The sequence below is a fragment of the Mastigoproctus giganteus genome, chromosome 1 (genome assembly GCF_048544385.1).
Source record: "Mastigoproctus giganteus isolate SK-2022 chromosome 1, ASM4854438v1, whole genome shotgun sequence".
NCBI lineage: Eukaryota > Metazoa > Arthropoda > Arachnida > Uropygi > Thelyphonidae > Mastigoproctus > Mastigoproctus giganteus.
The window spans coordinates 21,885,548-21,904,367 of record NC_143575.1 but is presented as its reverse complement, the minus strand read 5'-3'; the positions used below and the strand labels follow the sequence as shown (position 1 = coordinate 21,904,367).

At 33.6% G+C, this 18,820-nt stretch overlaps 1 protein-coding gene across 4 annotated transcripts in view; it reads right to left on the bottom strand.

The window, feature by feature from the left end:
• Positions 1–18,820, bottom strand: part of Usp16-45 (ubiquitin specific protease 16/45) — a 117,991-nt gene that overhangs the window by 79,897 nt on the left and 19,274 nt on the right. For all 4 annotated transcript variants that reach the window (XM_090379186.1, XM_090379193.1, XM_090379210.1 and 1 more), the window contains 4 exons: positions 18,135–18,313; positions 9,123–9,250; positions 2,403–2,473; positions 1,483–1,530 (listed from right to left, as the gene is read on the bottom strand). In XM_090379186.1, coding sequence (XP_090235312.1) covers positions 1,483–1,530; positions 2,403–2,473; positions 9,123–9,250; positions 18,135–18,313 — 426 coding nt within the window. The remainder of the gene's footprint in view (positions 1–1,482; positions 1,531–2,402; positions 2,474–9,122; positions 9,251–18,134; positions 18,314–18,820) is intronic.

The window sequence follows — 18,820 nt, the reverse complement described above, 5'->3', positions numbered from 1 at the left end:
AAGTTATGAAAAAACAGTCTCAAAAGTTAAGAAAAAATTCCAACAAACATGTCAGAATGTTAACACAAATTTTGTGTCTCACAAATTCTTCTTCTGCAGTACCTAATTACAAATGGTGCCAGAACTTCCTCCAATATTTCATTTATCACAAAACTGAGGTGAACCGTGTCCTTTTGACACGTAGAGAAAAGCATAGCATTACACATAAAACCCTGTTGTATGTAGGGAAAGCTATGCAGATGGGCTGGCTCTGAAAGTTGTCAAAGGTACAAAATAACATATTATAAAGGTTACAATGAAAAAGAAATAATCATACTGTAGTAATGCCAAGGGCAGGATTGCAGGTATTATTATTTTTAAGTAGCATACACTTGCAGAAATTTAACTATCCAAGAAGAATCGAGAATCATGCCAAGATTCTTGGAAGTGGCTGCAGATAGGAATGGACCATTGGTATTATAGTCTGTCCATTGGTATTATAGTATACTCTCTTTGTATTACACGTAATTTTCCTAGATTTATGAAAATGTATACATAAGATGCATACAGGTTCTGGGAGGAACTTTCAGTTGACAACGAGACATATAAATACACTGGCACCAAAAATGAGTGGTGCTATTCATATAGCCAACTATGATTAATTAGTAGTTTATGGCCATTTTTTTGGAAGGACGGTCAAACAGACTAATTCATTAGATGCCAAAATTACTGATATTGCACCAAGTGGTAGTGATTGAAGGTGTATATAAAACAATGAAAACAAAGTGTTACTGAATCACCAACTGTATACACCTGTTACGTATACAGTTGATGATTCTGTAGCATGATAAACACTAGCAAACTGACAGTGTTTATCATGCTGCAGAGTAGGAAGTGGCCAAGGTCACTTCCCTTTGCCCACTCCTCTTAATTAGCAAGTCATCATTTTCACTGTCGGTGTGCTATATCACACACTATGTTGTGTCACTGAGCAAGTGGGCTCAGTCTGAAAGCACCAGCTATTCATGATTTTAAGAGCTTGGATACATATTTCTATTACTTTAAACATTTAAGTGCAATTTTATCTCCATAGTATGTTTTATATGCTTTATTTGATGTGATCTTACTGACATACCATGCATTTTTAATAAAATTAAAATTCCCTATCAGTATTATTTTAGTTTCCCCAAATTCTGGTGTACAAATATATATTGTAGCAAGAAAACAGGACTCTTGTTTCAAACCTTTATTGTGATCACTAAAATTAGAAATATTACTATATGACAAAACAAGCAATTTAAGAGTACTAAAAAATAATAAATAAATACAATAAATTATTCATCTTGAAACTTACTGGGAATGTCATTCCCAGTAAGTTATTATTAGTGCAGGTACTGCTGTTTGTTTAATCATTTAAATCATTACATATATATACAAAAGATAATAAATATCTTGAAAAATTTAATTTTTTTAATAACTTTATTAGTTTTTATTATGTCTTACCTGTACAACTGCATTAAAGAAACATGTATTCCCCAAATTTTTTAATCCCTGAAAATAAAAAAACGAATATGAATAAATTACTAATAAAAAGTAAAAATGCAGAGAATTCAGAAATATTAATAAAAGAATTGATGTCTACTTCAAATTTTTCATTATGTAACTGAATGAGCCTTTGAATTTTTAGCTTTTAAATATTTTGAAAATAAGGGTGGATCAAAAGTAGATCTAATCCAGAATGTTGAAACATATAAGTAAGAAATGACATGCATAAACTGCAGTAAAACCACAATGAGAGCACAGTTATAGTAATTCATGTGGGTATAAACATGGGTTCATCCAAAGTCCACACAGTATCCACTTATAGGAATGACTGAAACAGGCAAGCAAGTTTTTGGGAGTATAAGAAATTTAAACAGAGATAGCAGAGTACTCTTCTTATGTCCTGGTCAGAGGGCATGTCCAGGCATAATTACACTGGTGTAAGTGAAAAACGGCCCATGGACTCTTCATAGAGTCCGTGGGCCGTTTTTGTGCCATGTCTTTGGACTGGTGAAAAAGATCCTAGAAGGATATCACCTTCATTCCGACATTTCCAGGAGACTGTAATAAATTAGTTTTGCTAGCAACTAGGAGAATTCTTTGCCGAGGGTATATCTCATCTTGTTTGTTTAAATCTGTACATCGCACAAGCAATCATTCCAGATGTCAATATTTCATTTGATACACCATTATACAACAGAATAAGTAAAGCAGGATGTTCAGGAAGACAGTTTAACAAATAAATTTGGAGAAAAAGAGAAATTTTCAAAAAAAAAAAAAAGTCAAAATTAGAAGCTTATTTTTCAATTAACAGTTCAAAAATGATCACTACAAATTAAACCGGCACAAAACAACTTTACTCACTTATTCCAAGAACCTACCTTGATTTTTGGCCTGTTTTCTGAACTTGCATTCTTCTCAATATTTTTTACATCTTTTTGCTTTTCAATTTCTTAAATAAACAGAAAGAGAAAATGTTCTTTCTTTCTATTAATTAAATATTATATATATAGCAAATAAAACAAGAAACAATGCAACTGTACTTTTTATTTTTATCATACTTTGTATAAATTTTTATCTATCTTTTTATTTTTATCATATTTTGTATGATAAAAATAAAAAGGGTGTCTAAACTGAAAGTAGATACTTCCATACAGAGGGATTAATAAAAGAAAATACAGTCCATTCCGGTTAATTGGGACACATCGGGACTAGTGCATTTTGGCCCGATTAAGCGGCTGCCCCAATTATCCGAAGTTTCTCGTAAATAGTTAAAAATACAATGTACTCCCCCCCCCTTTACAATTGGTTCACTGTCCAATCAAATCACGTTACGATGGAGTCACCATTGTAAAGTACCGTTCACTATACGATGTATAATAAGTGCCAGTCATTGTGATCACGTTTGTGAACTGAATTTTAATTCTATTAAACAGCGATTCTAATTAGCAAAAATAGGAGGAATATTATCCAGAGGCTATAAAAGTAAAGATATATTAAGTACAAATTTACCCTTTATTACCTTACCAATTAAAAAATTAAATGATATGTGAAATTCAGAAGAATATACGATATAATCGGAAGAATTAATACGTACTGTAATATGTACATACTAATTGGTTGACATTTCTGTTCACTGACATTTGTGGGTGGGGGTTAAAATTTAAAACAGTAAAAAGATAAGCAATCAATAACAAAGAACACCGCACACACAAATTGCAAGTAACAGGATACGCGCAAGTGAGAACGGAGTAACAAATTACGAAGCTTTAAAAATAGGAATGAAGAGAAGATTATGAAAATTATTTTTTTATATGATTGAAGATTTCATGGAAGTGTAAACACATTTTACCATAATAACCCACAGAATTCCAGCTGTCGGTGTTATCGCAAATTCAATAAGATCGAGTTTATGACAGATTTCACTAACACAAAAGCCCAATAAACAGGTGACTGCTAATTGTTTTTATTGTTTTATGGTTGTGACCTCCAGAAATCCGACCGAACTACGTGGTACGGTCGGAGACAATCGTAGGGTAATCTCCAGTGCTGTGGTCTCCTGCCCCAATTAAACGGCATTTTGTCCCAATTAAGCGAAGTAAACCCTGGCTATTTTCTCGATTGGTTTCTGTTTTTTAAGATTTGCCCCAAATAAACGGCTGCCCCGATTAACCGGTGGCCCAAATAACCGGAATCCACTGTATTGACAAAAACTTAAGCCACAATACAAGACAAGCACTGATATTTATAAACAGTTGAATTAGAGCCATCATTGATGTGAGGTAAAAGAGTAATTCAGGTGTATTCATATCAATGAGATCTGGACTTTCTATTCAAATTTCAAATGAAATAATCGTATGCAAATTATTAGAACAAGTCTGACAGACCCATGGATAGTGGCAAAACATGTTACCTGCAAATTAGTTTATGCAAAACAAAATATTATACAATTAATTAATACATAACATTTTAAAAATTATTTTGAAAAATTCTTTTTTCAGCAAGCCTTGCAAAATTTTCTAAAAAAATAAAAAGAATTTTTGAAATAATATTTGAAATGCTGCATATTGGTTAATTTAAAATAGTTAAATATAAGAATATATAAGAATATATAGCAATATATAAGAATATGGTATTTTTCTATATATTCAGTTGGATTTAATTTTTACTGCCATCTGGATAATCAAATCAAAATTTTCACTATTGGCCTTGTACAAAAGTTCCATGGGAAAATAAAACCACCGCTGAAATGAAGAAATGAGTGGATACTTTTATGTGCAGAAGAGTATTTTTTCCCCTTCCTTGCTCTTCAAATGAGGATGGAAAGAGTGTATAATTTTTTTGGTTTTTTTTGGCTGATGCTGCATAAGCTTGCTTTCTTGCATCATATGCCTCTACTAATGCGTTTCTTGTCAAACAGCACTGGGGCTTCCGCTAACTCCATATAGTATACTCTGTGTTGCAGTACAAACTCTGTAGAGGCCAGAGATAGTGTGAGTTTCTGGTGTTAGTCTTTGTAATGTAGTGTTCAGTTGCGTTGGTCTGTTTTTCCTCTGGCATTTAGCCAGAAGAAAAACAGACCAACAGACCAGTGGGACCCCAAGTTGTCCATCCACTGCCATGAGGAGACAGCCAAGTATAGTAGGGAATAGATATAGTCTCTATCAGGAGCGAACTGTGGACTACACCTAAGCTTATCAGGGACAGCCCCTATATAATATAATATAAAAAAAAAAAACTCCAGCTGATTTTTTTTATTTATTTTTTTTATTGGAAAGGGAGCGCAGGAGTGATAGTTCAAGTGTTGGAGAAAAGGGGCAAAGATAAAGGAAGCGGATGATGGGAAGACTATCTACCTGGAAATTATAAGTTAAAGGGATAGAGGCAGTGGTGGGATTCAGCCAGTTCGGCAGAACCGATACCTAATTTTTTGTTAAGTTCGGCGAACCGGTTGTTAAAATGGCACTTGTGATCAGGGTTCTCTCTAAGGTGGGCGCCTGGTATTCTATGCCATTTATTAATTCAACAAGAAATTTTCGTTTAGTATCGATAAAATGAAGAAAATGTATGTTCTGACAGATGTTTATCAATGGTATAAGCATAGTGCTTTGTTTATAAAAGTTTATGATATGACCACACGTGGACAGAACCAGTAAAAATATTCAAATATATTGGCACATATCTGCTCCTGCTCTATAATATATTAAAATAAAACATTTTTAAAATTTTTTGCAGTAGCCCTTAAAAGGATGAAAAGGAAACAGAGTTTGACAGATTTTTTTCAATAAGAAACCAAAATCAGAATTTGTTGCATTAGAATTGGCCTTGGATTCAGTTACATCACCAACAATTTTCGTTGAACTAGTTGAATTGGAAAAACAAGATGCAGAGACAATATGTTCTTCAGTTATGGGAAGTTTAAATAATGTTGGGCTTACTAAGAACTACCTAGAAAAAAATTTAATAGGATTTTGCTCCGATGGTGCCAGTGTTATGCTTGGGAGAAAATCTGGAGTGAGCACTAGGATTGCAAAAGAGTTTCCAAACATAATAATATGGCACTGTTTAAATCATCGCCTCCATCTTGTTTTAGATGTTTCGATAAAGGAAACAAAGCAAATAAATCATTTTAAAATATTTATTGATAAGATATATACTATTTTTCATCAATCCAATAAGAACCAAATTGAACTTTCCAAAATATCCGAAAAACTTGGAATTGAAATTATAAAGATTGGTAGAGTTTTGGGACCAAGATGGGCTGCCTGTAGTTTAAGGTCAACCCTAGCTGTGTGGCACGCTTATCCAGTGCTACATCACTATTTTTATTCAAATAAAAGGTACTTAGGTATGGCTGCCCGTCTTGAAAATATATATTTTATAACTGATTTGGCATTGATGATTGATATTTTAAACGAAATTTCTCTTCTTTCAAATGCACTGCAAGCAAGAAATATAGACATAATAAACGCTGAAAAACTCGTGATAAGATCTATTAAAGCATTTCAAATGCTTGGAAAGGAAAAGGGTCCATACGAAAAAAAAGTTGATGAATTAATTACTTCAGAAACCTTCAAAAATATAAAATTTGTAGAAAATCATCGATTTGTCTCGGGCTTCCTCGAGAAAGACTTTTAGAAAACATTGTAACGAATTTGAAAAAAAAAAAAGACTAATGGATTGTGAACATTTAAAAGCAAGTTGTAGCCAATTTCAAGATAGGAATAAATTACAATTTCTCAATTTTTTGGAGCCAGATTACTGGAATATTGAAGACATACTAGTTCCATGGAAAGCAGCTGAAGAACAATTGCTCGTATTTAATGGCATTTTTAATTACCAAATTGATATTAATGATTATCGAGATTTCTTGGAAAATGTTTTAAAAAATTCCCAGAATTATGCAATTCCTGAAAGTGTTCAAAGAGCTAAAAATATTGTCAGAACAATTGCTGTAAGTTCAGCAGAAGCGGAAAGGGGTTTTTCAAAGATGAACATATGTTCAGAGAAGAGAAGTCGCCTAACTGTTTCTAATATATCAAACACAATGACTATTAGTCTAATCGGCCTACCTCTAAAGGAATGGGATCCTACTTCTACAGTGGTTAAGGATAAATCACTCAGCCGATGATGCTCGGATAAAAGCGAAGAAAATTGCAAGCAAGGATGCCAATCAAGAAGCAATATGGAAATATCCTAAATAACAGTTTTAATTTTTTGTCAGATATTATTTAATATTTTTTCATTAATATTTTAAAACTCTTTCTTATAACATAATCTAGTTTTGTGGACCTCTTTTATTGTTCTTATTTAAGTATTAACTGCATGAAATAATAAACTACCTTTCGGTATATAGTTTTTTTATACTTAGAATAGTCATTAGGGCAGCGAACCGGTTGTTAAATTATTTGAATCCCACCACTGGATAGAGGGGAATCCCTGTGGAGGGAGCCCACTCTTCACAGGGGGACTGTCAAGAACAGTAAAAGGTTTGTGGTGGTAGGGTCAACAAAGCAAAATGGTTGGGATGGGAAGTGGGGAAGGCAAGCACGGATTGTAGGGGAGAAAAGTCACAGGGCCAGGGTGCCTATGTTGCTATGGGTAGCTATCTATCCTGCCCAAGACCATTTTAGTTCTTTAGTTTTGATAAGAATGTCCTTTACTTGAGTTTGCTGCCTAATCCATGTGTTTCTCTTCTTATCTAACAGTTTGATTCCTAATATAATTCGTTCCATTCTTTGCTGTCTAGTTCTCAGCTTCTCTTCCATTCTTTTGGTGAGTGCCCAAGTTTTCTACATTTTTATATTGTACACATTTCTATATTCTACATTTCTATACTGAAACTTATTGCACATAGTACTTTTACAGTGTACACTTCATCATTTTTGTCTTTATATATTATGTTATATACATAGACAAAGACCAAAATCCTTTGGAAAACTTACTTTCCATTTAGACAGCATATTTAATTATACAAGTAGTCATACTTTTGATTTCACAGCATTTATTAGAGTGGGGTTTTTATTTTAATCAAAAAATGCATTTAGCATTTTGTTGTTAAATTAGAAATATATTTTATCAATTATGATTTGCAAAATTTATACCATTCTCATTGCCTAAAATATGTTCCTTCCCATTCAATTTTATATTATTTCTTCACCCTTCCATCAATTGTCAAGTTTTTCATCCCACAAACATATGGACTACTGTTTGTAGCATGTTTTTGTTTTTAAAGCTACAATGCACCAGATATAAGGTTGGAATTTTGTAGTTCATTTTGCAGGATGAAAAACTGTAAAATACGTATGTGGTGGGGGTACTATGGAGCTAAATATGGTGAGCCTGTTATATACAATAGTTCTCCCATTATTCATCCATCTATCCTCCCATCTCAGGGAACATTTACACACATTTATTTATTACTCTATTTCTTCCTTTATCTTTGTATTCCTTATTGCCCTAACATTTATAAAAAAATATAGATAGAGTATGCATGTGGCATATTTGATATAGATATAGTATGCATGTGACATCTTTCATATAGATAGAGTATGCATGTGGCATCTCATAATTGAAATGAAAATAAGAAAATACTGCATCATTATTCAGATTTTAAAAAAATAAAAATAAAAAAAAAGGGCAGGTTGTGTGATTCCATTCCCAAATTCAGAGAAATAACAGAAAAAACAAAAATAATCAATTTGTCAGATAATATGCCAAACTTCCAAAGGAAGTTTGGCATCTTATCTGACAAATTGATAATTTTTGGGAATTTGAATGATTAATGAAATCAGTGGATATTTTTACAAAGAAGTAATGGACGAATCAGCTCCATAAAGGTATACTTTCCCAGTGCTCTGCTTTTCAAATGAGAATGGACAATATATTATCTAAACAAACTTTAAATGCCTTGATAAATTAGCAGACAAGTTTGATATGGAAATGAGGAAGTTACTGGGGATTAAGGATAAATTCAGGATAAATATATTGGTAAAAAGGATATAAACTTGGGAGACGTTAATATAAACAAATAAAGATCTTCCCAGGCAGGTGGAACTGCTATCTGCGAGGAAAGCTTCCAAGCAACACTTGGAACAGCCACCTCAAAAACTAAATAGCTGTGTGTTTACCTTGGAAAAACTAAAATAATAAAAAATAATTAAAGATATTAGAATTATGGCAGTTCTCAAATAGTCCACTACCACAGTAATTCCTTTACCAAAGAATTACCCTGAATTGTGACCCTGTGAGTGCAACTGTTTTGACAAAAACTGTTGCACTCACACAAAAATATACCAAACTGATACAACCCTGTTGGAAGCTACAAGAAGCCTAGTAAGCTATCAGTGCATTCTACATAACTTAAAATAGATTGATACTTATACTAAGAAAACTATACAATGTTATCTAATCCTTGAACTTTACAACCCAAAATATACTTAGAAATTACAAACAATTTTAAAAAAACTGTTATAGAGTGAATTTTGATGGCAGAGTCATTTATGGCTACAAAACTTCTATCAGAGAATCTTCTGTGGGTAAAATGAGCTTAAATCCTAGAAAGAGTAAAGAGAAGAGAAAAAAAGGATATAGGAAGATACCTGAAATAGGTTTTTGGGTCTGTATCCTTTGACGAGGTGAGCTTCTAGTATGCTTTTTAATAAAATTCACACATTCGTGAAGGTGACGTGATATCTCTAATGGGATTTCATGTTCACACGTAAAGCACCTGTATCAAAAATATATACTTATTAAGCGAATAATAACTATGAAAAAAAAAAATGCTGAAATAGAAATAAAATCAATGGATAAAATTTATTTAATAAAATGAGACCTAACAGATTAGCAAATAAAGGAATGTAAAAATATTAAGTCATTAATACAGGAATACTAAAATATTCAGTGATAAAACTATAGCTTACGTCCAAATAAATAAATCTACATTATTTAAAGAAACTGCAATGCATATTATACTAGAATATAATCGGTGGTGAGATGTGAATATTTTAACAATGGGCTCGCAGTTTTTCGGATTTTCTACAGAGTAAATTTGATCGGTCATGGAAGTGATGTTATCTGCGGCTTCCACTAGAGGCGCTTCCCACGCTTGCACTACCAGTAGTGTGATTAGAGCACATGATGCATTTTTCATGACTGATATGATATCTCGAGTCAGGAGCGGATTTCAGGGAATGGACAGATGCGGCTTATTACCCCTTTAACCATGCGTATAAGTGAATGTGTAAAACGTTCCTAGGTCTATCTAAAAAAAAACTTAAAAACCTGGTTGTCATGCCTTGCCTTACGATGATAACTGGATACGACAGTGTCTGGAGTTCTAACTTTTTAGAATTTTTGAATAGTGTGATGTCACAATCATGCTTCCTGAAGTTACTACTGCAGTAAGTATGATTGCAACAATACAAATATTTGTCAACAATTTCTTTTTTCGTCTTGCATTTTCGTTACATTCCACTGTTAGGTTCCCCCTAACAGCTGCGCATGTCGCTCCAACTACAAGATCGATTACATCAATCGGTGCTGTTTTACAGAGATATTTAGATATGTTGCACTTGCAAGTATACATCTCTTACTTTAGTTATCATAAATCCATTGTATCTTGTCTTCCAGAAATTATGAAAATCTGTGAATGATCAATAAAATATTTACAATAAAAAAGCTCTTTTATTTTGTAATTGATATATACAAATCAAAATACCTAAAAAGAAACGCAAAGGATGTTTCGCATAAACAACCTAGCAACATTTTTATTCGTCTTTTTTTTTAAAAACTAGGGAAATATAATGGATACATTTTTTTTCATGATAAAATTTTAATATTGCAAATAAAAAATAACATGAAATATTTCCCATATCACAAATAACAAAAACTATCACAAGGCATTCCACAATATAAAAACAAATATTACATAAAAATATAAATTTTCAAGAAAAACTTATTCTAAAAACTGCCATATAGAATTTACTTCTTTATTAATATTTGTTGTCAATATTCTGCTTTGTTCAATAGCTGAGCGATGATATGATGTAACGATCCTGATCAAATTGAAGCAATGGTTTTCCATTTAGATGTATGGTCTTCATAATCTGCCACGTGTTTAATTGTGACAATATTATTCATTACGCTGAAAGCTGAACTCAGCTTCAGCACTGCTAATCGCATTGGTTTCAAAGATATTTTCTGGCTTTCTTAATTGAAAAGGTAATTTCACTCAATTTTAAAGATAAACTGTCTTTGAAAAAATCTCTAAAATCATTAATTTTTATTTCATATTTTATCAGAAAACTTAAATTTCTTATTCGGTTTTCACCGCCTTTCCACAGAGACGAAAGTTCTTTCTCATTCCAGGATTTCGGGTAGCATGTGTTTAAAATTTGTTTCAATGGTATCGTTATTTTCTTTATTAAATTTAAAATCATCCTGTTGCATTAATAACTTATCCTTTAAGGATAAAACAATGCATTTAATAACTTGTCATGAGGTAATTTTTTTACTTTCGATTCCTTCAAATTCTTTCCACTTCAACATGCTCTCAATTTTAGCTTCATAATTTCCTTCAGAATTTTTCAAATTAGCAATAGCATTGATAGTTTGAATAACTAATTTATATGCTTTTACCATTGTGATTCTGTAAAGCTTCTGAAAGGTAAGAGAGCTCCTGCAGGATGTCAATCATTAGTGCTAAATGGTTAAGAAATTCCAAATTTAAAAGTCCATTTAATAATCCGGAATATTTTACTTCTGATTCAAAATGTTTGCACAAAGCGAGGTAATTCCTCCAACCCACAATTGCCATCCACAAGCTACAAGCTGCTTATCATTGCCCAAACATATGACCGATCTTTACAGTTTCCACATCATGTTCTTTATCAATCATCTTTAATTCGCGGTAGTTTTTTGGATATTGGTAATACAGTTTTTTTTTTTTTTTTAATTATTGCCTGTATGCCATTATATTTTAGAATATTTTCTACACAGTGAAAGGCTCGACAAAGTTTCAAAATCTGCTAACATTTCACCTTCGTAAAGTTTATATGATATCTTAGTTGCCTTAATCCCCCTGCTCTATGTTGCTACTCTCACTAGTTCTTTGAATACAGTTCAAAAAGTTGGAATCACACGGATATTCAGCTACTGTGACCATGTAAACACAGACAGGAGAAATTTACTGGAAGGCGTGGATCACTCACTTCTCCGAAAAACATATGCCCCTTTGTCGGAGTAAAGGAGAACCACAACAAAGGTTGACTAGAGGCTATAATCTGTTTCGGGAATCTTCTTAATCCTCTTTTTTTTTTTTGTTAGCTGTTGGCACATCGGCTTCTGTGGCCATAATGGACCTCCCAAAGTTTTTGCATTTTACTCTGATCCAAGCCCGCAGCGGGATTCGAACTTGCAACCTTTGGGTTGCCAAGCAGGCATTTTACCCACCTGGCTAGTCCAGTCGGCTCTTAATCCTCTGACTGGCTATGGAAAGCATATTGACTTGCGCGACTTCTCGGTATGTGACTGCATAGGTTTTACGGACACCACTAACACTGTGAAACAGTAATCCCTTTCACTCTTAATTCGCATTTTCTAATTACCTAAATTTCCTCAAGCCCAGAGGTGAGAACAATGCATACAAAGTTCTCTCCTAACCCGTTCATTATATGGAAATTCTTTGTTCAATGGAAACTATTTTAAATGTAATTACCAAGGAGAATCAAAAAAATTCGCTATAAAAAAGTTCGTTAAACAGAGGTCCAACTGCAATTAAATCAAAAATGGAGCAATTTTAAAATACATAACCGATCGATTGCACCATTAAAATGCTGGGAATGGAGCCCCGCTCGACCCACCGTAGTTTCGGCTCTGGATACTCGATAATTGCATCAGGATTTCATTTGTAAAATAAATGATTGTCTGAACAATGGGCTCGCAAATTTTAAAAAACAATAACAATGGGCTCTCACGAGCCCACTATAACCCACCACTGAATGTAATATTATATGGGTATTTTATTTTTCTACTGCATATTAATTTCTAACTCTTTTCTAGAGGAAACATTTCAAAACATTGTTTAATACATCAGTTTACAACCAGAAATTCAAACTCATGTAAAAATGTGTAATACAACATAAGATATATCTAAAAAGTTAGTTAATGCTCTTAGCACATTAACTGCTGGGTGACACACGTGTCAATGTGGTTTTAATTCACTTGGAGAGAAACTCACCGAAGAACCATTTTCTTCTGGTTTTATGGAAGAAAAACTGGATTTTTTTTTTTTTATCAAGCAATCTTTGCCAACAAATGACTAATTCAGTCATAGTGAGAAGAAAGCTCAAAAATGTCTCTGCCCTCCCCAATCCAGATTGACTTGATCCCATAATTTTTGAATTCAACTCAGTGTAAGCCAGAAGCAAAGAAGTTAAATGGCATCTCTCTCCCAAATGAGGAAATTGAAAGTTCTACTAAAAAAATTAATACTCCAGTTAAAGTCTTAGTAATACCTAACTACCAACTTTTATAAATTGAAATAGGAAAGACTTTTAGTGATCTTTGGAAGTGTTCTAGCACACTCCAAATAGCATTCCCAGACCTTTCTTCAAAATTAATGAAAACTAATTAATACTTGTCATGCTGTAGCAAGTAAATTATTATGTCATCATGGAATTTACATGTATCATGAAGTTTTTATTGCGATATATAATAAAAATAACAATATGAATTCAACAAACTGTATTTTAAAGTTCTTTGCTTCGAGTATTTATTTTTTAGCATTCTGTTCAGTTACATAATACTAGCTAATATAAAATCCTTACATTCCACAACTGGTGGAATGTAAGGATTTTATATTAGCTAGTTGTACTATAGTACAACATACCAACTTCACACAGAGCAGTCATATCGTTCAACAAATTCAAAGTAACCTAATCTTTCACAAATAAATTCTCTTAAAAAAATTAAATACTTATATAACTAACCTAACCTTATTTTAAAAATAAACTACAATGCACAACACAAAACAAACTATCTCAAAACCAGTAACACCAATGGTGTGTCCGAGCTCCACCACAGTTTTTTAATGCTATAACAGCACTGAAATTAATAAAGCTAAATCTTTATCACAAAAATCAAATATGGAAAAAAAAAAAAAAAACTGTCAAAACATGATACAGTAAGTCCAGATATATATATTTTTTTAACTAATTCTGTAAACACATACAAGCACATGGTCACCATACTTAAGCTAAACATGAGCAAAACAACCTAACATTGGCTTTTAAGCATATATGATTAAATTTAGTAGGAACATAACTGAAAAAAATAAAATAATAAAATAAATAAAATAATAATAATAACATACCTGTGATTTTAAAAATAACAAACTTGACTAAAAACCAAAAATAAACATATCAGAAAACTAGGAAAAACATCAGATTATCAGACAACTTTCAAACAAATCAGAAAATTGGCAGATGTAGTGATAAGATGTATAGCCAGAGAAGCACGTTTTGTTTCCAAAAGTTTACAGCAGGAGCACAAGAAAACACTACTAACATAACATCTATTTTATTTAAACTACTGAAAGGCAAGGTGTTGATACAAAAAAAAAAAAAAAAAAAAAAGCTAGCATGGACAATTTCTTACATCAGCAAGTCCACTCTACATTTTTTTAAATATGTACACAAATGGTAGGATTGATTTTTTTAAACCCAACCCCAAGGTGACTAAGGCCAAAACTATTATATTTTGTTTGCAAGAGTGATTTCTATAGCAGTTTGTCTGTTTTTAGATGAAAAACCAATTTTCAGGAGAAAGGAAAACAACTATACAAATATAATACTACATTAATTTGATAAAAAAAAGCTTATAAAAGTTCTTCCATCAAGACAGAATTGAGTGCAGGGCATTTCCACGAGGCAGAAGAAAAGAGACCATAAGCAACATTTGTAATTATTAGTAATTTAAAGTAATCCATAGCCAATAGTTCAGAAAATTTACCTCTGAGGCTATGCCTGACAATTTCATAAAGGATAATCTGATAGGAGGTGAATATTGGCTCAGATGATAAGTTGACCTCTTTTAACTAGTGAAAATGAACCTTATCTGTTTAAAGAATATCTAATGGTTTGCTTACATTTTGTGATTCTTCCACTAACTCAAGGTTGCAGTTCTCGCATGTGGCAGATCCTAAAAGGATTGACAAAACTTTTCTGATGTCTCTTGCTATGTTTCATGGGGAGATTCTTCAAGTAGACCTCTCATGTAAACCAATGGATCAATATTTATTTTTTTATTTTTACATTGTAGATAGGTCCAGCCTAATGAAGACAAATCTGCCATGTGTAAGTGTAAAGTACGGTAGTGTAGTAACATGGCATGATGTTCATTTTCAGTGAATAGCCACTTAGCCTGAGTGGTTGGAAAAAAGCTGCTACCACTTGGTTTCTTTCCTTGCCATATGGAGACAGACCATTTTTATTCTAATGTCCTGTATAGCCACTGACCTTTGCTGTTACAACCACCCAACCCTGACCCAATGATGTAGCTAGGGGAAAGAGACATGACACAAAAACTGGCAAGACTCTTCACAAAATGCATTAGAAAAATTGTGATGTCTAAGGAGTGGAATAATGCAATCATAGTTTTGCTGCATAAGAAAGGAGATAAATCAGAAATTGGAAATTATAGACCAATTAGCTTGTTACCCACATCTACAAGTTGTTCACAAGGGTCATTACTAACAGATTAGAAAGAATACTTGCTGAGGCACCTCCGTAGCCAGGAGCAGCAGCAGTGCGTAACACATGCTTCTTAATTAGATCGGGGTTCGAGCCCGTGGCCACCAAATACGGAGGATGTGAAAGGTCAGGAATTGACCACCGCATATCCCTGGAGCAATATGGCCTTAGTTGCTAATGCTCCTAAAAACCAAACAACAACAACAATACTTGATGAGAATCAACCAAAAAAAGCAAGCTGACTTTAGGACAGGATTCTCAACTATGGATCACCTGCACGTAATATCCCAGCTAATGGAGAAAGCAAATGAATATAAAACACCATTATGCCCGGCATTTGTGGATTATGAAAAGGCATTTGACTCTATACAGCATAAGGCAATGTTTCAGGCACTGGAAAGACAAGGCACAGATACCCCATATATTATGATTTTGAAGAAAATATATGAGAATGCTACCTCCTTTATTAGACTAGACAAAGACAGTGGGAAATTTAAAATTGAGAAAGGAGTTCGACAAGGAGACAATATCTCTGAAGTTGTTTACTGCTGCCCTTGAGAAAGCTTTCAGAAGATTAGACTGGTCGCAGAAAGGAGTCAGTGTGAATGGAGAGTACCTAAACCATTTACGATTTGCAAATGACATTGTGGTCATAAGCCACAATCCCAAAGAATTAGAGGAAAATCTTAATCAGTTATGCAGGGTTACTAAGGATTTTGGACTAAAGATGAATATGGCTAAAACAAAAGTAATGATGAACAAGTATGCCACAGAAAAGGATATAATGATTGAAGGAGCAGTAATTGAAAAGGTGGAGTCACATACTTATCTGGGACAAGTCATTAGCTGTAATAATGATAAATGGCTGGAAGTCAAGAGAAGAATAAATTATGGATGGACGGCATTCAGGAAATATAGTCACATACTGAGGAGCAATATCCCAATTTGTCTGAAACGTAAAATAATGAACCAATGTATACTCCTCACCATGACTTATGGAAGTGAAACTTGGCCACTCACCAAAAGAATGGAAGTTAATTTTATTTGGTTTTTAGGAGCATTAGCAACTAAGGCCATATTGCTCCGGGATATGCGGTGGTCATTCCCTGACCTTTCCGCATCCTCCGTATTTGGTGGTCACGGGCTCGAACCCCGGTCTAATCAAGAAGCATGTGCTACGCACTGCTGCTCCTGCCCACCTGGCTACGGAGGCGCCTAAAGAATGGAAGAGAAGCTGAGAACTACACAACAAAGAATGGAACGAATTATATTAGGAATCAGACTGTTAGATAAGAAGAGAAACACATGGATTAGGCAGCAAACTCGAGTAAAGGACATTCTTATCAAAACTAAAGAACTAAAATGGTCATGGGCAGGATACATAGCTCGAAGACATGATAACAGATGGACTAAGAAAATAACAGAATGGTACCCAAGAGGAGCTAGACGAAAACCTGGAAGACAACAACAGATGAAATTCATGAGTTTGTGGGTAGTAAATGGATGGCCAATGCACAAAACAGAAGGAAATGGAATGTTGCTGGAGAGGCCTTCATCCTGCAGTGGATTGAAAATGGCTGATGATGATGACGATAAATAAATAAATAAATTTTTGTTTATACTCCGGAACGACCAAACGGTCAGAGGAGTTTACAAGGTACACAGAATACAAGAAACAGCACCGTATTCAGCAGTCACGGGCTTGAACCCCGGTCACTCAAGGCACGTGTACTAATGTACCCGCGCACCTGACCACTAGGCTATGGCGACCATTATGATGGGGAACAACTTAAAATTAGCTTCCCTGGTAATATTCTCTATAAACTATTAGTATAAAGATCTCTAGTGTGTGAGGAAAAGGATTGGTCATTATGTTCATTATAAAGAGAGAAGAAATAACATAGTAATTGAATGAGGTCAATCTAAAGGTCAATCTGAGGTAAACCTATAATGTTTTATTGTTCAGGTCAGCAATAAAAATGTCTCAAAATATACAATGGTTAAATTTCTGGTACCACCCAGTTAAGTGAAAATTTGCATAAGTTGAGTTCTCCCTCTCCTCCATATTGAAAACTGTACTAGAGTAAAACTAGACAAACTCCTATAAACCACGTGCACGTGTATATAAACCTTGTGTAAACTGAATGTATATAAATCTTAAAGTACATCAGAAAAAGTCCATCCTTATAAAGGGTGCACCTTTAGGGGAAGCCATGTTTAGGTTTAACACACAAAAGACACATTATTAATACATAGGGTATCATCTAGTTCAAGAAAGGAATTCTTACTCATCTGAATGAAAGCCAATATTGTGTAACCACTGTGACAGTGAACTTCCACTTTCCATTCCTTCCCATTCCCTCTCGCCCATCACTGACTTCTGTCATAAAATAGACAAGCTATAACTACAAGGTAATGAACATAAGTATGAACTTGGGGATCCGTCATATACAACTAGGGTCCTTTGAGACCCTACTGCACTGTGTTTGTAACTGTGTGCTCTTGGAAAGTTTGGCTGTCTTGCTAAATGAAACATCAGTTTCCAAAACATAAAACTAACTATAAAACTAACATAAAACCACCTTAACAAGAATCAAGCCCAGAACCTTTATGTGTTGTGGAAAAATACTGATCATAACTGCTGTGCTAGTCATAAGAACTCACAGCAGATAAACAAGCTTGTAGTCTTTGGTGAACTTTTAGACTTCATCCATTACCGCTGGGGGGGGGATATCAATATTCACAGAAATTCCAATACTTATACTTAACTGGTTTCATATGTATGAATCACTTAATACTTTATTGCAACTGAAAAATTTCTCTCTAAAACAGTTAAGTAACAACTGAAAACAATATGCTTACCATGAATACCATGTAGATATATTTACAACAACAGCATGGCAGTCAGACCTGGGAACCTTGTAATGCTGAGATGCATGTCCGCAAAAAGTTGTGTTATCACAACCCTGGTGACCGCACTGAAGGCACATCCATATATCAACATTTGATTTTTCTGAATTTTTAGCAGAGCTCTTGCAAACCTAAAAGAGAGGTAAGAAGAAGAAGAAGGGAAAAAAAAAACAAGTTTTATGTGAAATTTGAGTAAGAAAATTAACTTTAAACCATATACAGTAATATCACATAAATCCAAAAATATCCTCTGATTTCTGAAATCTAATAGCGTACAGTTGTATTGGTCTGGAGCATACCCATCCCCCATCCATTTTCCCTTTGCTTCCTGCTACCTCACACCATACAGACTTGATGCTGTTAGTTCCAAATATAGGAATGCTCTTGCTGCATTTAATTGTGTTCCTTTATATAGAAGCTGTGTTTGAGAAATGGCATGATTGTCCCTCCTCTGTTTTATAAATATATATAAATGCTAAAGAAAAATTCATCATCCATCAGTTGATGATAAATAACAACAACCGTATCAATTTTTTTTTATTATTATTATATCAATTGTTTCATTTACAACATGCGTGATTTTTTTTTTGCTATGACATGTATGATCCCCACTCCCAATTATGATACGTTCTGAGTTT